We start from the raw sequence: 21,725 nt of genomic DNA on the forward strand, positions 1-21,725 counted from the left end.
TATATATATATATCCCATCATGCTCATTTCCTGTTCTCCCTTCCCTGGAAGCAGGATTGTGCTAAAAGAAAGCCCCAGAGAGCAAGCGTGTGTTCCAGTTAATATTCTGTAGTGGAGTTTGCGTGTTTCAGATGGAAAGGTGTATGTCAGACACACACAGAAGCCTGTGCCACACAGCCCAGGTCTCTGGAGAGAAAAGGTGGCAGGGTGGGCAGCCTTGCAGTAGACTGAGTGACTTCTAATTCACTGATTCGTTAGACTTGCATTCTCGGAGTGCCCACTGTTGATGGTGAAAAGAGCTCCTTTTTGTATAAAAAGGGCTGCAGATGTGCTTTGTTTACCTGGATAAAGAGGGCCTGCATGCGCTGTTTTTCAAATTAATGACTGAGACAGATGCTGTTGGCATACCATCTAGGGGATGCGTTCATCACCTGGGTGCTGTGGACATTGGCTACACTCTTCTTTAGAGCACCACCCTGCCTGGTGGGAGCGGCCTTACCAGCCCTCAGCTGCCAGGAGATTTCATCTCCCCTGCATGGGCTCAACTTGTAGGGAAAGGCCCAACTGATTTATGGCGTGGTGCTGGAAGGGTCCAGCCTCCTTTGCTGTGGATGGAACAAACCCTGTGATGCACTCCACTGTCCAGATCCCTTGAGACCAGGCAGAGGCTAGGTTTCTTCTGAAAGCACATCTCTGTTTCTCTCTGTCCACCCTAGCTTCTCTTACCTCTCACAGTTTCGTCTGAGGGCCGTCTTTTGAAAAATGAGCCCAAAAGCCACTATCTCAGACTCTGTACGGTATGATTCCAAATATGGGAGACCCTTGCCTTGAGGACATCAGAGCCCAGTGGGTTGGGCGAGTCAGACACACAGGAGTGGATGCTCCAACAGAGGGGACAGGTGCTCCAACAGAGGTGTACAAAGTGGGTCGGAGCAAGGTGGTTGGCTGATGGGGCCTGAGTTTGAGTTTAGACTTCCCTGCTTACTACCACTCTGTGACCTGTACACTGTGTCAGTGGTATATTCTCCTCGTCTGCTTGTTGGTTTATGTAAAAACTTGACCCAGTGTTGGGATCACGTCCAGTGTCCAATGGGTGGGAACTGTTCTGGTGCTGGGTTTGGTGGGCCTTAGAGCCACATCCGGCATTGAACCAGTGTCCTGAATGACCCCCCCAGGATGCATGCAGAAGGTCAGGAAGGAGGGTAGGGTCCAACAGTATTTAAAATGAAGAACAGTGCTTTTCTGGAGAAGAGTGGGAAAGACATGGAAATTCAGGGAAATGTACCTGTAATGGGAAAAGGGCAGAGAGCTTGGCTTCCCTAGGGACAACTGAGAAGCTCACTGAAGGCACATGGGGCATGGGGCCCATGTGGAAGGAGATGATGGCGATGGTGAAGAACACAGAAGCTGTGAATTGGGGCCAGTGGTGTTGAGTGAGTCAGGAAGGAGAACTGTTGTGGTGAGACCCAGGGAGTGCTGTTTCTCCTGCTGCCACTTGCACCTTCCCTCCTCAGCCCTGGACGGGGCAGTTGTCAAGTACAAATAGCAAATGCAGAGGAATGCAGGTGATGAAGGTGTTCAGACTGCTGTGGCCTCCTTTCTCACTTCTGTCCTTTCTTTTTTGCAAGCCACTCAGCCTTGCTCCTGGAGAGGATGTAGGGACAGTGGCAGGAAAAGTGTCCTGGGATGTAGAGTATCAGATGGGATCCTGGCTCAGGGTCCTGGTCTGCTGCTTCACTTTCTCAGGTTCCACCACTTTTAATTAATCAATCAATTAATTAATTAATTAATACACAGTCTTACTATGCAGTTTGGAAATGGCATGATATGAGATACTGGGGATCGAACTCAGGTCCTTGCACTTGCAAGGCAGGAGCTTAGACCACTGAGCTATCTCCCTAGCCCTCCACCATCTTTAGAGTTCCTCATTTTTCTCCACATTTTCCTTCACCTCTCTGACCCAGGTGGGTACGATCTTTGTTTGGATTTCTAACACGGGTTTCTAGATTTTTATTTTTATAGAGATGACACAGAAGTAGAAAACTCCCTTCTGGGTCTTGCTTTCCACTGTTTAAAACTTGTAGAATATTCCCTCATTTTCCTGAGGACAGAGTCCAAACTCCTTAGTGAAGTCTACAAGGTCCTTTTACAGTCCAGCCCTGAGCCTTTCTTTTCTCAATTCTTGCTTCTTGCCTGCCTGGATCTAGACTAAACTTGAAACCCCAAGAGGGTTGTTTCTCACCTACAGGCCAAGGACCATGCCCTCCCTCTGTCTAACACACTCTGTCCATTCTTTTTGTCCAGTTGACATCTACTTCAACTTCAAGCCTTAGCCTTAGCTATTACTTTCAATGAGACATCTTCCCTGACCCCAGACCCATGTTAGGGCCATCTCCATGCTTCCACAGATCTCACGCTGCAATTCACTCATCAGTGGGGCAGGAGCCATGCATGTTCCCCTCACTACTGTCCCCAGCATTCTTACGGCACCCTTCAAAGTGATGCTCAATATTTGTCAAATAAATAATTCTAGTCAAAACTCCTGTAGTTAATATCCTGTATTAAACATGTTATGAAGATCTTATTTTGTCCACATGTTACACAAAATAAAGTTGGCCTTAATAACGCCCCAATTCCTGTAACCATGACCCTTTGCACTGCAACTTTGCCTTTTCTCCTTTCAACAGGTAGTCTCACTTCCCCATTTGATGCTGATTTACCTTTCTAACAGGTAGTCTCACTTCCCCATTTGATGCTGATTTAATCAATTTTACCTGAGCAATGATGCTTGTAATCTTATTGGTTGACCATAGTTTTGTCCCACCTCATGCTCACCTTGTGAGTTCCCATGTTTCCCACCTTGGACCTGTCTCATCTTGTGGATTTGTTTCATAAAAATCCCTTGGAAAGACAGGGTTCTGGGCAATCCACTCAGGACCCCTTCTGGCCTTCTCTCAGACAAAAGCTTTCTTTCCCTCAATAAATATATTCTGCTCTTACAAAAACAAAACAAAACAAAAACAACAATAGCAAACAAACCCCACACAGAGTGAGTCTATTTTCTTCAGACTCCGACTCTGGACTTGACGACTTCTTTGGCCAATGAAGCCTTAGAAAACGTGATGCAAGCATCAACTTCTCATCTGGTGCCATTAGGTGGTTTTGTACTTTCCTCTTCTTCCTCTCAGCTTCCCTCATTTGTAAACCAACTCTCCATTCCATCCCACAGTTACATAGGCCCTGATTCCTGTTTATCAGTGGAGCAGATGATCAACACTGCTGTAAACTGAGCCACACATAAGCAAATTCCTGAGCTCCCGGGGCACCAACACAAGGTCCTCTGTGTTTCTAGATTCATTGCCCGGCTTTGTGGTCTCACACTTGCTGACTTTCCCACACCTGGAAGCAAGTGATATGGAAACAGAGGGAAACAGTGCCTCCCCCTTCCATTCTAGCTCTGCCATATGAGAGGGGAAGCCACCCACAGAGACAGTCCATCATGGAAAGCAGCCTGCCCTTGCTCTGATACCATTGTTTCCAGCCGGCTACCTGTGCCAAGGTGGAGTTTATGAGAGATAAGTGAGTAGCTGAAACTCAAATAACCAGAACTCAGGGGATACTGCAGATACTCAGGAGGGGTTGCAATTGGATATTCTAGAATAGTGGGTCTTGCTGCTGTTTGTCCACTGGGATCACCTGTGGAACCTTTCAAAAGATGAATGCCTGAGGCCCAACCTCAGAGACTATGATCTACTTGGCATCAGTCTTTTTCAAAACTCCTGATATGATTCTAACGTGCACCAAAGGCTGAGGGCTGCTGGCTGGAAGATGCTGGTGAGGGTCACAGAGGAAATGGTGGTGGAGCAAGTGTCCAGATAGAGGCCCAATGAAACAACTGCAGCCACCATATTTATCATTTATTTTGTACCAGGTGCTTGGGACTTGATAAACACTGCCTGATCTATCTTTACTCGATGGGATGCTATCGTTGTCCTTGGTTTTCAGATGACAAAGCTGAGGCTAGTGTGTAGTAGCTGCGCTAGGTTAGATGCATGTCAAAGCACATGCTCTTAACCATTTTGCTGGAGAATCTACCTGATTGACAGGTGAGGCCTCTCCTGGGTTCCACCATGTCATGCCACATCTACGACAGCAACTCTAAAGCAGGGCTTTTATGTCAAATGTGACTGGAGCCCACAACCCAAGAAACACAACATATGGCCCCGAACCTTTCCTTGAAAAAAGATCCCATCCTGATTGTTTTGGTTTGGGGGAAAATCCAAAACTAAACAAACAAACAAAACCAAATTTTAAAAAAGACACCATTGGCTTTGGTCTTGAAGTGATTTCTGAGGAGGGGTTTTGCTGTGAGGCAAGAGCTGGAAGATTTCGTTTAGAATCTACCTTGATAGTTTCTGGAGGGATTTCTGCACGAAATGGTCACTTCTACAAAGCTCCAGAAGGTGTCCTCACTGCTACACGCTCTTAGAAAAGCCACCAAACAGGTATGCAGTGAAATCTCCCTTATAATCTGATCAGCTTCAAAGTTCTGGAGAAATACTTTCATAATATGATGGTTTTTAAAGCCAATTTATTGTCTGGTCTCCCATAGATGGAACTGGCTTGGAGGAATTTTAACATCAGTGCATACATAAATCAAACTAACTCTTTATGAATCATATCCCTAAATGAACCAGGCAGACACAGTCCTGAGTCAGATCAGATCTGCACTGATAATTTTCACTGATATCTTTAGAGGCCAACTTAGCTTGCACCGAATCTCTAAAAGGCAGATCCCCTTCACTGATATTAGAGAGAGTGAGAAAATGCCTTGAAAAGAGTGAATCTATAAGGTGACTAGATTTCTTCTACAGAAACATAAAAGCAAGACAAAAGTTTTACAACAAAACAGAAGTGAGAAGTATCCCCATTAATTTATCTGTAGCCCAGCAGCTGTGATATCCCAGGAAACTGGCCCACGTTGAATTGCAAATAGAAGCAGGCAATATGGGGGTTGAGATTTAAGTTCAACATACAGGGGCTAATGGCCTACCAGGTCTCCCTCTGCTGGGCCTGGAGTCACTTGTGGGTTTGAAGACAGAGACAAGGCAACTCCTTTCTAGAAGCTCAGATGTGAGAGATGATTTATAGCTCTCTCAGCTTCTGAAGTTAAGCCAATCCGTTGGTCAGATAAATTAGCTCATCTGTCACAGCAAGGGTGGAGGTTCTTGGTGGCTTGGCTATGGGAAATCTGAAGGACCATGAGAGGGCCATGGGGACATCAGGGAAGGGCGTATAAAGCAGCCTACATCTTCAGTCACAGCAGACTTCAATTTACTAATAATTACATACTTATATCAGAGTGATGAGACATAGATATTCATTTTATTATTATTCTCAGATTGCACGGACATTTTACAGGTGTTTCTGCACATATCTGTAAATTTACACACATACCAGAGAGGTGTCCAGGAGCACATGGAGTAAGAAAGTGCCTTCCCTGGCTAATGGGATCACTCCTGACCTTGTGGAGAGGCAGGTTCAGTTAAGTGAAAGTCCTCAAGGGCAGTTGGAATTGGGTTTGGGAGCTGAACAGGGATGATATGTGTGCTCCATGTCTTTACCATTGCCCATTACAAAGTTGGTCATTCACACGGAAGATGAACAACAGAAAGGCTTTCTAAGACATGGTTTTGGGAAAGCAAAGCAGGGCACAGGGCGGAAAGGTTCAGGAAGGTTGGAAGAAGAGGAATCCATGCCAGTTGTCCAGATAAGAAAAACAAAACACTCTGGGCCTTGCCCTTGGAAGTGATTTCCCAGAGAACGTTTTGCTATGGTGTGAATAGTGGAGAACTGTGACCAGAATCTACCCTGGAGCTCCCTAGAGGGACATTGTGCTGAGAGAGGAACAGGAAGCCCTGTGCCATCAGGATGAGATGAGATTATTGATACAGAGGAACAGCAGGAAGTTTGAAAAGCAGCAAAAATACACTTTCCATGTATTTGAAAACACTTATGCATTTTACAAAATATAGAGGACTCCCCTTCCTCTTGAGTTAGAGGGAAAGAAATGAGCTGATGAAAAGTGGGCCTGAAGAAAAGCCATCCCTGATGGGCTGCACCCATGGGAGAGCAGAGGGCAGAAAGCCCCCTGGCCCAGTGTTGGGAGAGTCCTGGAGGCACGGTATGGGTAGGATGAGGGCAGAGTGGAGAGACCTGGGAGGAAGGGTCAATCTAGTAAGCACTGCAGGAGAAAACCTGAAGTACAGAGGGGATGGAGAGGGGAGAGGGAGGCCTGAAGGAAGATGCCACGAAACTAGACAGGCCAGGGGTAGGAGCAGGGCCTTGGCAACATTCCCAATCAACTTCCGGTTATTTTTCAGGGTGACTACATCTGTTTAAACTAACATCTCTTACAGCACTTGGAATGGTCATATTTAATTTGATCCAATCTGGTGAGTATGCAGTAGTGTCTTGTTGTTTTAATTTCCATTTTCAAGATTACTAATGAGGCGAAACATCTTTATCTTCTTTATTGGTCACTCATATTTTTCTGTAAAATAGCTGCTCATTATGTTCTCTCATTTTAAAATCCAATTATGTCTTTTCCTGCCAAGTCATTATTTATGTTTTGTGTACACTAATCATTTGGATATACTTTCTATGCTAAAAGTTTCTCTCAGTTTGTGACTTGTCTTTTCAAAAATTTCCTGGAGTATTTTGATGAATAAAAGGTCTCAAATTCAACACAGAAGTTATCAGTAATTTCATCATGGTTTTTTGATTTTTTTGTGTCTTGTTTAAGAAATTCTCCCTTATTCAGAGATCATGAAGGCATTATCCTATGTTTTCTTCTAATTTGAAAAATTTTGACTTCTACATTTATATCTTTAACCATGTGGAATTAACTTCTTATATGAAATAGGTGTCGAGATCTGATTTTGACTTTTTCTATATAGATAACATATTGTCCCTGGGTCATTTATAGGATTGGCCATCCTTCTCTTTCATTCAAAAATTTCAGTTTCATCATGTTTCCATACATTTATGGGTCTGTTTTTCTGTGCTGCTCCTTCATTTGTTTGCCTCACTGTGCACAGATGTATTGGTTTTTATTTATGTATTTGGTACAGGGCCTTACTACACAGCTTGGACTCATAATTATCCTCTTGTTTTCAGCCTCCCCAGTGCTGAGATTACAGGTGTGTGCCACCACACCCGGTTTCAGTGGCCAGCTGAGTGTGCCTGGGGGTGGAGCCAGCGCAGCATGTGGTGCTGAGTATTGAACCCTGGTCCTTGTGCTTGCCTGAGCAGGTGCTTAGTCTGCTGAGCTATCTCGCCAGCCCCAGATGCATTTTAACATTATTACATTTTTACATTTTGGAGTGGTCCAGCTCCTCTCATCCTTTTCCTCTTTCATATAAATTTCAGGATCAACCTGTCAGGATTTTGATTGGAATTGCATGGTAGCTATAGATCATTTTGGGAAGAAATGACATCTTTACTAAATTGAGTCTTTTAAATCAATGAAAGAATGTGTATCACTATTTATGAAGGTCTCCTTTAGTGATTTTAATAAAATTATTTTATATAGATATATTTTGATGTTCTTTGTCAGACGCATTATGAAGAATTTTTCATTGTGTTCTATTTTCTGTTTGTATGATACAGAAATGTAATGAATTGGTATAACTCTATATCAATCCATTTTCAGTAATTTGTTTTACTAGTTCTAAGTTTGTCCATATACGATTTTATATTTTACATGTAGGTAATCATAAAATGACAATATTATTCTTCCTTTCCAAATCTAGTTCCTTTTATTTATTTTTGTATATTTCTCCACTGGCTAGGATTTCTAATAAACTCCTGAGTAGAAATGGAACTTTTCCTTTGTTTTATTTAGTATTTTCTAGCTTCCCTAGAAATTCCTTCACAATTGTCTGATGTATCCTTTCCATTCTTCCACTTTTACATTTGATTTTTATTATTTAGGCAAGGTCTTTAAAAAATAGAATATTGTGAGTAAAACCCAGGAACACAGTCTTTTCTTAACTTATTTTTATTTACATTGAGCTCAACTACTGATATATTTGAGTTTACTCCTATCGTCTTATTTTATACTTCTATTTCACTCTTTCCACATATCTTTCCTATGTCATTCTTCTCCCAAACTTTTTTATTTATTTTGGATCTTTCTCTATTTTATCTTGCCTCTTTTATGATTTTCTTTAAACTTACTATATAAAATTTATCTTTTTCTTCTTGAGTAATTCCATATAGCCTTTAATTTCTCCCCTTCTGCCCTCAATAACATCTTGGTTCTATATTGACATTAATCTCATTGTTTGTGGATTATTACTCTATTAGTTAGTGGTAGTTGAAATTTATGCATAAGCAGACCATTTTCTTGGTTCAGAAATCCCTGTTTCCCCTCAGACCTCATGTCTGGGAAGATTTTCCTTCTTCCTCAAGTATGTCCATTGGAGTGACCTTTGCTGGAGGCTCCACTGAGAACAACCCTGAGTATTTCTGTGGTCTAAGGATGGTTGTTTCTGCTGAACAGTTCATGGCAGAGTATACCACTCTCTTATTTGAAACCCTCCCAGCACTTGGCACTACTTTTAGAAAAACATCAAATTCCTCAGTATGACTCACAGTGCCCTCCTTGGGCTGCCTTCTAGTACTTTCCAGCCACATCACTCCCCTTCTCCTTGACTGATGGGCTTCTGCTACCATGGCCTGTTTATTTTTCAGGTTTCCTCCTATGATAAATGATTAGAAAAATTTTAAATTAAACAATTCTATGGGCTAAACTGGTCTCCCGCAGTTCCTACATTGAAGTCTTAACACTCAGTGGCTTAGTACATATGCTTGCAGAAAGTCTTTCCAGAGGTACTTAAGAAGAGGCTATCAGAATAGACCCTAATCCAATATGACTGGTGTTCTTCCAAGAAAAGAATATGGTCTGAGAGTGTGTGGAGCACAGACAGTGTAAACACCTGGTCAGAAGAGAGCCATCTACAAGTCAAGACAGAGGCCTGGAACAGCTCCTGCCCTCATGGTCCGCAGAAGGAATCACCTGTGCCAGCACCTTGTTCTCAGGGTTCTGGCCTTCAGATTTGTGAGAAGACAAATTTCTGTTGTTTAGGCCACTCACATTCAGTTCTAGCAACTTTTTCTTTGAGAAATCCTGTCAGCTACTCACTGCCTTAAAAACAAAACAGAAGAAGAAAATGTATTCAAATTGGTATCTCGACCCACCATATTACTGAAAACGGGAATGTTTTCGTTCTTCCTTTAGAGAAATTCCTTCCTCTTGGTTTGTGTGGCTGCTTTCTATTATATCTTTTCTTGGCTTCCTTGCTGAGTCCTCTAATTTTACCGACCCTTTAAATAGAAGCTCCATTCTTGACCCTCTTAGAATCACAGAATGTTATCACTGAAAGCACATTATCCTGACACCTAAAGTTCCTCCTCTTCAAAATAAAAAGGGCCATGCCTTAGGAGACAAGACCACCGCATTATCAAGCTGTCACATGCCACATGGAACCAAACAGGACTCAGATTTCCATCCTCATGGTTGCCACTTCCGGTTTCTTTCAGGAAATCCTTACATGAACAGATGGGGCTTGGGGCACAGGGCTATATTGTGTCATGAAGGACTAAGCAGTGTGAGAGAGATTTATAAATTTGTGTAAAAATACAAGCACACCCACCCCTGGAGTCCTGTTTACTGGGAAGCATTCTTATTGTCAATCTGGTGCCACACAGCACCTTCCTACTCACCATGCCTCATGCTGAAGGAGCCCAAGTTTCTATTTTCTACATTAAATTCTGACTCCATGGAGAGGTGGAAAGTTAGCTATTTATGGAGCCTTATCTTTTCCAGTCACAGACCTTCGTTCTCCTTCTACCACTCCTCAGCTACTGTATCCAGCTGCTTCAACAAAAAATTCAGGTGGCAACCTTTCCTAAGTCCCATCGATTTTTCTTGGCACTACCCCTGCTGGCTATAGACCATGGCAGTTTTCTTCAGTTACCAAGGTCCTTGGTGGTCCAGAGCCTTGCACATTTAGCTGTGCACATTTAGGACCTTACTTGACAATTTGTCTTTCCAAGTCCTCCTGAAGTGAACCCAAGGACTTCCAGAACTTGCTTGTACTTCCTGGTTACTTTACATTTTGGCCTACTTGATTTTAAAAGGAGGCCAACATAGTTTTTTCCTAATGTCTCAAAATTCAAATTAAAGGCTTAAAAATGAGATCTGTGGCTGGAGCCATGGTTTTCCATATGAAACTCTAGAAGGAAGAGCCAACTGCATGTGGAGCTCTTGCTTTCCAAGTGCAGGAAAGTAAGTGTTGCACTTGTTGCCCCTCTGTTCCTGGCACAGAGGATGTGTTTTACATGTACATACTCTTTCAGAGGCTTCGACAGTGAGGAGGGATGAAAGCATATTAGAATGACCTGGGGAAACACTAAGACCCCACCACCACTACCATACCACCACGAATGTAATCATCCTCAGGTATTTATTATATGATGGGCATAACTTCACAACTCTATTAAGAGCACAAATGGGTGATTTGCTATGAAAGAGAACAACTAGAAGAACAACTGATGTGCACTGAGAGTTTACTATGTGTCCAGCTCTTTGCCTGCAGAAGCTTAGAGCTGGTCAGGCTCAGCAGTATGGTGGAACAAACAATGACAAGATTTTTCCTGGGAGTTGAAAGAGGTACAGAGTAACTGATTTCCATTTGAATTTGGTATGTGCTATGGGCTGACGTGTGCCCACGTTCTCTAATTCATATGTTGAAACTCCACTCCCCACAGTGAGAGTATCTGGAGATGGGTCCTTCAGGAGAGAATTTGGTTGAGATGAAGTCACAAGGGTGGGATCCTCATGAGATCAGTTCTCCAAAAAGGAGACACCTGAGTGTTCTCTCTTTGCCTTGCCTCACCCCGCCCTGCCGTGCCCTGCCCCGCCTGTCTCTGTTTCTCTCTCTCTCCTCTCTCTCTCTCTCTCTCTCTCTCTCTCTCTCTCTCTCCCTCTCCCTCTCCCTTTCCCCTCTTTTCTTCCTCTCTCTCTCCTGCCAGGTGAGCACAAAGTCTTCCTCCCCCTACTTGTAGACTCACAATAGTAACATTATTTCTTATATAAGTGCTATGGGAACAAGGCAAGTGGGGAGGCTGAGCAAGGTTGTCCTCGGAAACGCCTGGCATACAGGAAGTGCTGACCATCGCCTTGTGCCCCACAAGTGAGCAGTCCCCTGCTAGTCTCTGCTGGCTCATCAATTCCTGTAGGCGGGGATGGGGTTTATTTATCTTTGAAATCCCACAGCATGAGGTGCTGTGTCTGAATAGTATAGTCACAGAAGGTCCATTTAAATGAAAAATGCACATACAGTAATAAAATATATAGGACAATGTGCTGGCAGAAGCCAGTGGTTAAGGGAGGGGCTTTGCGGTCAATGCAGAAATGGGGTCTTGGTCTGCGAGTGAGCGCAGGTGCCTGGCCTGTTTCAAGGTGGAGCATCTTCACTCTTGCTCTCCAGGTTGCCAAGGGCTGTTAATGGAGCAGTGCCCTGCATATGATAAATACTTGATTATAGTTATTGCTACTTGTCAAAACTGTGGCCTCTTCTCATTGTTCCCACTATCACTAGACTGAGGACTTGGCCTCATGCAGCTGTCTACAAGAAATATTTCCTACTTTAGACATTTTCTTTGTGCTCCTCTGGAAAGCTGTTAAAAGCTCTTTTTCTTATAATAAAGATGTGAATTCTTTGCACTGCATTGGTGGTCTTGCCCTAAGGCCTCAACAGCTGGTATGTTATCTTTCACACAAAAGATCCAAAACTGTAGAACCAGGAAATGTGAAGGCGTCTATGAGGCCACCCTGTGCTCCAGGTTCTGTGGTGACAGGACTGTGCTGGGAGTGAAGTCTCAGCACGAGTTGCTTTTCCAGTGTCCTAGGGACAAAGCAGCTTATCATGTCTTTGGGATGCTGTCAAGGTGACCTTGCCCTCAAATACTGTCCCAAGAAGGTGATACCTAATTTCATCAATAGGCATCCTATCTCTGGCTCAGGATTAGCAAGGGAATACCATGGGGCCTCCGCAGTCATTAGGGTGGGTGTGTTTGTCCCTTGATGTCTGGAATCTACTTTCCCTTTCTCTGGTCAAGTGCCTCCCAGATCCCTCAGGACAAGATCCAGCCTGTCTCTAATTTTCATCCTGATTCAGGGATTGCATTGAGTTTTGTAGCTCACAGCTGAGGGACACAGGAGTCAACCAGTGCCAGTGAGTTACAGCAAAACATTTGCTGGGACTTTCTTCAGGGAAAAACCTTCCATCTCCTTCCTAGGCTCAAGTCTGGCGTATGCGGAGCTGGAGCAGCTGAGTCATCCTGAGCCTGGAGAACCTGGCTGAGAACAGAGCCACACAGCAGAGAGCAGAGCCAAGAGGTGGAAGGGGCCAGGGACAGGTGACATTGCCTCAGCCCTGGCTCAAGCTGTGCCTGAAGCCTACTTCTAGACTTCTCAGATACATGAGCCAAAAAATTCTGAATTTTAGTTAGGAACCTTTTTTCCTTATTATATTGTTGTTAGTAGTAGATCCAGTGTTGAAGCTGTCAAGGGTTGGAAGAACACAAACTCCTGCACTGAGTGTTGGTGGAGCCAGGAGCCTGGGGGAGGTGTAGAATGGTGGACATCCGCAAGACTTCCACGTTTAAACCCCTGGATCCTGTGAATCTTACCTTCCCTGGCAAAGGGGACTTTGCCTAGGAGAGGAAAGGAAAGCACTACAGAGGCACTGCTATTCTGGATCATCTTCTTGGCTGAATGATACAATCACAGGTATCCTTATCAGAGAGAAGCAGAGGATACCGATTGTGGAGGAGGGCTGGGGTGATCTCAGGGTGGGCAGGGAGAGTTTGCATGGAGAATGCTCTTCATGGGCTTTGAAGATGGAGAAGGGCTCAAGAGCAAAGAATACAGCTCCAGAAGTTAAAAAAAAAAGTCAGGAAAGAGATTTTCCCTAGAGCTTCTGGACGGAGGAGAAGCAGGGAGTGGCTCTGAAGAGGCATCTCTGGCCCTGGCCCTCCTGTGATGCCCATGTGCCATGTCCTGCCTATTTTTGGCCTGGTTTTGACTTTGATGAACACAGCCTCATACAAGAAAAGCATTTGCTATACTTTGTCAGAAAGAAAAGGTGCTTGGGTCTATCACCACTCAGCCCTGCAGCGCTAGGACTTGGGGATTCTGGGGGAGAGGCAGCCCTTGCTGCAAAGGAACTCCCAAAAAATAAAAAAACAGCCACCAATTTGTCAGGACTTGGTACATCTTGGGAACATGTGTACCTTCTAGATGTGCTTGGTTTATAATCCTAGCAATTCTTAAAGGCTCCTTTATTATCCCCATTTCATAGGTGAGTAAATCTGTGTTTATGGTCACAGAGCTTGGCCTCCAACCAGCCGTGTGACATCACAGCTCAGGACCTTACCTATCACGAAGAGATCACAACTCAGTGAAGTTCAAACTGCTGAGCAATGGGAAGGAAGATAAAGACACAGACTGAAGCCCCCAGAAATGGGGCTTTCTCCTGGCTCTTACAGCCTTCTCCCCACCTTTCCAGTCACAACCATGGGTGGCTGATGCTTGTCACAGAAAACTAACAGGAGAACACCACAGTCCTTTGTTCCCTTAGGCCCTTGTATTCAGTTATTTATAAGCTCATCTGGAAATGAAAAGAGAAAGTGGTCTGTGGAGACCATGTGGGGCCCCACTCAGAGCTCTAGCACTGTGTCAGCTTCGCAGTTGGGACAGGGCAGGGACAACATCCCAGCTAGAGCCACTTGGCACCCCTTGGCTGCTTCTCTAGTCTGGCCTCTTAAAATGAAGGGCCAGTTTGAATGCAGGCATGGCTGGGTGCCTCTGGGACACAGGTGCTACAGAGCACTGTGATTTTGTCAAGCTGCTCCGTGAGCGACAGACCCTATCGAGGCGCAGTCTCCGCTGTGACAGCTACCCCAGGAGCCATGCTCAGCCCCTATGCTTGATACTAGTGTCCTCATTCCATGGACGTGTTGAGGAGAAAAGACCAGCGTCCACTACTGCCAGTGGAGAATCCTGCTGTGGGTGTGAACCAAGTGGATGGGACACCACTAGGCAAAAGCTGGCTTTTCCCCTGTGAGCGCTTATTTAGCATGCTGACCACTTTGCTTCCTTCTTTATTTTTATATGTGATATAAGTGTCAGCTTGGAGAAAACACACTATCAAACAAGAGAAAACACAAAATTATGGACCCATACCTGCGTACATGTGTACAGATGTGCACATGTACAACCACACATGCATGCACACACCCCTGGCAGGTGAATGGGTATTGTGACGAAAGTCACGAGGATGTCTATATATCCTCACACCTGCCTAATAAAAGAAAAATAAAACTCTTTCTTATACTTTTGTTTCTTTCACCAACCATAAGACTTAAGAATTTTGGTTGAAAAAGAAAGGTTAGTAAAGGTTGATATATCAGATAAAACTGACCTTTAGTCAGTGTTTTTCATGTTTTTCTGATGGTCTGCACAGAAAGTGTGTCTGGTGGCATTTATTTTTTTCTTTTTGTTCTAGTCTAGGTGACATTTATGCCTGAATCTTTCTATTTGGCAGGTGCCTGGGAGCTAACAGTAAAGAATCCTCAACCAATTATGAAACCATCTCCATCTCTCTATAAATACTCAAGAGGGAGCATTTGATGGACTAAAAAATACCCTTTGAGGATCTTGTTTATGTTACAGATAGTATTAGGCCTGGGGTCTTCAGAGGTGATGGGGAAGACTGCTCACAAGCCTCATAGGAGTTAAAGCCTGCTTGGAAGATGGACAATCAGCCATAAGTACAGGTGTGATGTACGTTGCAGGGCTACCAATGCCCACAGCCAGACACTGGCTTGAGCAAGACTTCAGAGAAGGCCTCTTGGAAGGATGTTGAAGCTGAGATTTTGGGGGGAGAAGGAGGGAGCTGGTAAGAGTGGGGAAGAGCTTTTGGAAAAGATGGAAAAGTTGGGCAAGGGAGCATAGGGAGAAGAATGTTAAAGAAGCAGAAAGAAGGCCACTGTTGTGTATGGTGGGGACAGCCAACAGTAAGAAACTAGAGAGGAACTCAGACATCAGCAAATGCTTATAGAATACTGTGGTACTCTGGACTGATTTTGAGAAGCATGGGAACTAATTCAGTGGTACCCACATGCTCATCACTTGGCTTCTCAGTGGGGAAGGGATTGTGGTGCATGTGTGGAAGCAGAGTGCCATTAGGGCTGTCATAATCATCCAGGTAAAAATGATGGTGGCTTGAAACAAGGTAAGAGCAATAGAAATGGGAATAAGGTTTTTAAAGGGCATAATAGGTAGACCTGGGTGACAGGCTCAAAGGATTGAGTGGGGTGAGGAAAGAAAGGACTCTGACACCTCGCAGGAAAATAGTGATGTTACTGCTGAGCTATGGTGTCCTGGAGGAGCGGCAGGGATAGACAGGAAGAAGCACGGGGATAACTAGAGTGTGTCTGGAGCCAGTTAGACACAAGTCAGAAGACACCTAAGAGAAGGTGTCAGAACTCAATGGATTCGAACTCTCAGAGTGGGGTTTAGGTTGAAGTGTATGTTTGGTGGGCTCAGCCACAGAGGGTGACTAAACTATGGGGAGTCAGTTGTTAGGGAGAGAAGAAGGCCTGGGGTGAATCCTGAAGTACTGGAGTGAGGCCCATTCTTCCTGGCAGAGAGCTGAGAGGATAGTTCAGGAAAAGTAGAAAAAGCAGGAGAATGTGACGCTCTGCAGTTCAAGAAGGGAATGCGATGGTCAAGAGAATGCGGCTAAGAGTTGTCTTTTGGAAGAACCCTGACTCTGTCATTCTCTTGATTACAAGTCTCACCACTGCCTGCAAAAAAGAGCCTAAATTCCATATAGGATATGAGGGCTCTCACACACAGCTGCTACGTACTCTCTGCTAACACTGGGGTGTATTTATGTTGCTTGCTCTCAGCATCCTTTCTCTCCTATGTCAGATTTTGCTCGGAGATCTATCCCACTCCTGCCCCCTTCAGTCTTAGTGGTCCAGAGGTCACCATCTGTGAGTATGAGGCCAGGCCAACAGTGGCTTGAGTGTCCCTTCCTGATTAGGGGTACAGATAGGAAATGTAAGTTGACCTGAGAAGAATGCATCTCTTGGAAATTTTGGGGTGCAGAGCTCATTTTATCTCAGTGTTTTAAGACCTGCAAGGACATGGCCCTGGGAGAGCTGGCTGCTATTTGGTGACTAGAAAAAAGCTGGTTCGAGAATGATGTTGACACACAAAGGCAAACAGAGCCAAAAGACAGAGGTGCTGGTTTTGATGACACTACTGTTTGAATTTGCTTTGAGTTAGGCCAGAGGTCACAAGGAATCTGGGCTTTTGAGTTGTGGGAACTGAAGACTTTTCTTTCCTTTTTAACTTTTGCATAGGTTCAGTTTTCCTGTAACTTGCAAGGAAACAGACCCATGAATTCAAAGTAACATGTAATTTACTGTTCTCACTACTTAGAATGCTTGCATCATACCTGGTCCACAAGAGCAACTTATCAAATATTTTCTCAGTGACTTTGATGGAATGAATCAAGGAACAAGTAACTTAGAAGCAGAGGTTCAATATCAAATGATAGAAAGATATTGAAGAAAAGAAAAATGATCAAATAAATGCTTAAATCAATAAAAGATCAAGTGCCTTATCTTCACATTGGCCAAGTACATTTTTAAAATGTCATTATTTTAATTATGGAAATGTCCTCTCAAAAATAAAAAATGAGGTCGTTGCTCCCAGATGGAATAAACTCATTTATAGCTATGTTACATCAGAATAATTTCACAAAAACTGGTATTCAAAGAGCATTAGGTCAGCTTGGCCAATTTTTTTTCTATAATTATTGTAAATGTTCACCATCTCTAGAATTTTGCTGCGAACCCCTACAGTCCATGGTACTTAATGAGCAGGATCCACTGCTCAGGCCCAGCACTGGCTGCCAGTTTCAATGCTATGCTGGGTCATCATCAGATGTCTATGGATGACAGTTACCATGGTAACAAGCGCAAGAAAGAAGAGGGTGGCTGTCACACACAAGATGAAGATTCTGTACAGGAAGCACTGACAAGCCACTAAAGTAACAATCTGAGGTCTCCTCAGTTAAGAATGGCCGTCCAACATGCCCATGTTAAAAACTGAGCTGTCAAAACATCCACTAAGGAAATACACAGAGTCTTACCAGTCCTGGTTGCCAATTGAGAAAAACTGTGCATTCACTACCTGCCACTGTTTCATAGCTCTGTGTATGCCTATAAATAACACATATAGACCAGAGCAGAAATACACAAGATATGTCACATGCTCAATGCATAGTCCTCCTCAATCCATGCTCTGGGTTTGAAATGTTTACTAAGAACACTTTACAGGCAACAAAAATACAACTAAAGAAGTAGGCTTACATTAAACTAAAAAGATTTTGCATAGCAAAGAAAATGATGGACAGAATGAAAATGTGACTTATAGGATGGGGGAAAAATTGCAGACCACTTATCTCCAACATACACAAGGAACTCCTGCAACTCAGTAGCAGCTGCCCCCAAACCAGGTGCCAGTTACCCAAGTAGAAACGGGTTAAAGACTTCTAGGCATTTCTCCAAAGAAGACATACAAATAGCTACCAAGTATACTAAAGATACTCACTGTCCATATGATCAGGTGAATGCAAATCCAAACCTCAATGAGGTATCACCTCACACCTGTGAGAATGGCTATTAGAACAACTAAGACAGCCAGTGTTGATGAGGGTGTGGGAAAAGCACTGCTAGGAAAGTGAAATGGTGCAGCCACGATGGAAAACAGTGGAGAGGTTCCTCAGAAACTGAAAATAGAACTATCAAAAGACCCTGAAATTCCACTTCTGGGTGTTTATCTGGAAGAATGGAACTCAATCTCAAAGGACATTAGCACTGCCACGCTCACTGCCACAATATTCACAACAGCCAAGATCGTGAAACCACCTAATTTTTTTCATCTACAAGTGGATGGATAAATAAAATGTGGCCTTTAGACACAATAGGACAGAATATTGTTCTGCCTTCCACAGAAGGAAATTCTGCAATTTATGACAACATGGGTAAAACATAAGAATGCTATGCCCAGAGAAATAAGGTGGTTACAGAAAGGCAGATACTGTATGGTTCCACTTATATGAGTTGCCTAAAATACAAAATATTTAAAATGCTAAAATAGTCAAATTTGTAAATCAAAGGGTATAATGATGGTTACAGGTGCTAGGGGTGAAGGAGAATGGATATCAACAGGCATAAAGTTTCAGTTAAGCAAGATAGGGTCTATAGATATACTGTATGACACTGTACCTATAATGAATACTGTGTTATACACTTAAAGTTTGTTAGGAGGGTAGCTCTTATGTTAAATACTTTTTTTTTGAGACAGAGTCTCATTATGCAGTTCAGGCTGGCCTTGTGCTCACTTCTGTAGCCCCCAGGCTGGCCTTGAACTTACAGAGATCCTCCTGGCTCAAACTCCTGAGTGCTGGGATTACAGGTGTGCACCACCATGCCTGGTTATATTAAGTATTCTTATCACAATAAAATAATAAGTTAAAAACTGCAAAGACTTTTGGTAAATAATTTCTAGTGATCATACAATTGCAAGATTCAGAATGAAAGCAGGCTTGTGGATATGGCTTTGTGAATCTGGTGGTGACCAGGGCTTTCAAAGACTGATCTACTTTTTCAGCTTGGGAATCTAGGATGGACCATGATTTCAGGCTCCTTGTCATTTCTGTTGGTATTTGGTCAGAAATAAGAATGTGAATGAAAGGCCATATGAAAACACAAGAAACACAGTGCAAAGCCTGAAAGGGAAAATGAATGAACAGCAGAGATCTGTGGGGTTTCTGTACCTGCTCTGAACTTCCTCGTGGTCCATAAGGAAGAACCAGCGGAACTTCACCAGCAGGGGGCTGGTGTTGGTGATCATAACATAGCGGACAACTTCGGTATCATTCAAGATGCAGCCAAAATCCACCTCCATCGTCTCAAAGCTGAGGTTGGGGTAATATACTTCCCCACGCAGGTCCAGGATGTCCACTTGAGGGTGCTCCACATACTTAATCTCTAGGATTTCTTCTGCCACCCAGTTGTTCAAATCATCTCTGAAGGAAGGATCAAATTTAACCAGCAGGTTTTTTGCTTTATTACTCTGCAGTTTAATAGGCTGCAAATAAGATAGTATGGAATTACCAACTTTTGTACTATGAATTTTCAACCTGATCCATGAAACTGGCAACCAAAGTTATGTAAATTTTTTGATGCATACACACAGGTACGCATATGTGTTTACACACATGGATACTTAAATAGCTCGTGTCATGATTGGCCTCTCCAAAACTCAAAATGGAATTTGTTATTACAGAGGTGCCGGGAAGTAGAGCCTGGTGGGAGGTGCTCAGTTCATGAGATGGAGCCCTGAGAACAGATCAGCACCTTTCTCAGAGGAGTGAGTTCCTGGGCCCATGGGACTAGATCAGTTGCCATGAGAGTGGGTTGTTACACAGCAGGGCTGCCCCCCACCCCGGTCCTATCCTTTCCACATACGCCCACTTGCCCACCTGCTTTCCACTATGAATGGAAGCAGATGAAACTGCTATGGTGTCATGCTCTAAGATTTCCTCTAGAACTATGAACCCCAGTGAACCTCTTTTCTCAGCGTATTATGGTGACGGAAAATAGGCTAAGGCCATAAGCATATGCAAATGTAGACTATGATATATAGACCAGGGCATATATTTTGCTAGTTGAAAATGAAAGCAAGGGAAATCTGGAAGGAATGATTTGAAAGGAAAGATTTTGGTAACAGTTGTAGGGTTATAAGGATTGAGGAAATTGTAACAGGCTGAGTTGACAGTGAATGGCTAGTATTAAATATTCTGAACTGAAAATAAATTAGATTGTGAAATGTTCCTGCTAGACAAGAGGGAAAGTTCTTTGCTTAAGACAAATTTTAAAAGCCTGCTAAAGCACTGGGGGAAGGACACTGTCCAGAGTGACCTAAAAAAGGACAGATTAGGTAATTTAATTTCTTTCCAATGTTTGCAATCCTAACTCTTAAGCACGGCATTGTCCATTTTCCACAGTTTTCTATTCAATCTGAAATGACATTCCAGAGAAGCAAGAGTTTGTTCAGTAGATTTTATTTGTTCTTTTCTGTCTTTGATTCAAATTCCTACATGTTCCGTGATGTCTCTGCTTGCAATAATACCTTCCTATAGAAAAGCTGGTCCTGCACCGGCTTTTTTAGACACTGCTCAATTTAACTGGCAGTGAAAGGCAGCGCCTGGTTTTGCAGGCAGTGCTCTGAAGCATAAGGAAGACTGCTGGTAGGAATCGGTGTTTACAGAGCTGCCACCTCGCCTTTGGGCTAAAGCAGTTCAGGTTTTTACCTGTGTACTTTGGTGACATGATTAGATGGCTTCAGCTGATAAAGCCAATCACCTGATTCAACAGTGAGAAGGAGAGGAAGAGGGAGACGGAGAGGAGAAGGAGGGATAGAGGAAGGAGAGGGGGAAGGAGACAGAGAGAGGGAGAGGGGCTGCTTCAACCTGCCTCATCTCATCTGAAAGCCCCACTGACAGCCTGCACTTTGTTTTTTTCATTTTAAAGGGAATAAAAAACCAATAAAACAATTTCAAAGCAGGTTAGTAGGAGAGTTACTAATTAATACATTGAATATTGTTGTTTTTGTAGTAGTTATTCAAGAGTGCAAGATACAGGCATGATATCTTGTCTTAACGATATTAGCACAGACCTTTCTTTTTCAGTGAACTAAGAGGAATGAGCTGGACAGCTGTTTGAACTATTTGTGGATACATATACTGTTTTCCTCTCCCCTTGCTTCCTTCTCCCTGTCCCTGTTCTTTTCTTCTGAACAGTTTATTCCCAGTTCACAATCTCTCCTGTACACTTTGGTCCTTATTTACTCATTCGGGCTGGTTCTCACACTAGGGAGACAGTGTGATGTTTACACATGTGGGTCTGATTCATTTCACTTATGAATACGGTCTTGAGTTGTATCCATTTACCTATAAAAATCTCTTTGTGGCTGAGTAGTATAAAAGCACAATAAATAAGTTAAAAATCTAACCAAAAGTTCAAAAATTTTGAGAGTTAATATTTGGTAACTCTTAGTCCAGACATAATGGAGGAATAATAGAATTTATGAAAATGGAATTAGACTATGCTATTTCATTAAATACATGTTTTAAGTTTTAAAAAAAATCTGAAGAAATTTTTTGTATGCAAAGGACATTACTTCCTAAGGTTAAACTCTGGGTCCAATCTGTTCTCACTTAAATTGTGGTTCTCCTCATTACTCATATCAGGTGCAATAAAAACTACAGTGAATACCTAAATTTAAAAAAATTACAATAAAAGGCACGTTGACATTATTTCCTCTAAAAAATGCCCCCTCTCTTCAAATGCACTTATCCCACGGCTCTGGCAGTTTTCTGAAGCAGCTCTGGAAGTGCTCTTTAGTTTCTTTAGGTGTAAGCGACGACCTAAATCAACAGAAAACATTTAATTCTCCTAGTCATTTAGACTTTGGAGAAGAGCCAGAAGGTGCCTGGTGCCAGATTTGG

General features: G+C 43.2%; 1 protein-coding gene across 1 annotated transcript in view; it reads right to left on the bottom strand.

The window, feature by feature from the left end:
- Positions 1-21,725, bottom strand: part of Hydin (HYDIN, axonemal central pair apparatus protein) — a 433,520-nt gene that overhangs the window by 175,736 nt on the left and 236,059 nt on the right. The window contains exon 24 of the mRNA XM_023709202.1: positions 18,990-19,303. Coding sequence (XP_023564970.1) covers positions 18,990-19,303 — 314 coding nt within the window. The remainder of the gene's footprint in view (positions 1-18,989; positions 19,304-21,725) is intronic.

Source organism: Octodon degus, unplaced genomic scaffold (genome assembly GCF_000260255.1).
Source record: "Octodon degus isolate 3935 unplaced genomic scaffold, OctDeg1.0 scaffold00011, whole genome shotgun sequence".
NCBI lineage: Eukaryota > Metazoa > Chordata > Mammalia > Rodentia > Octodontidae > Octodon > Octodon degus.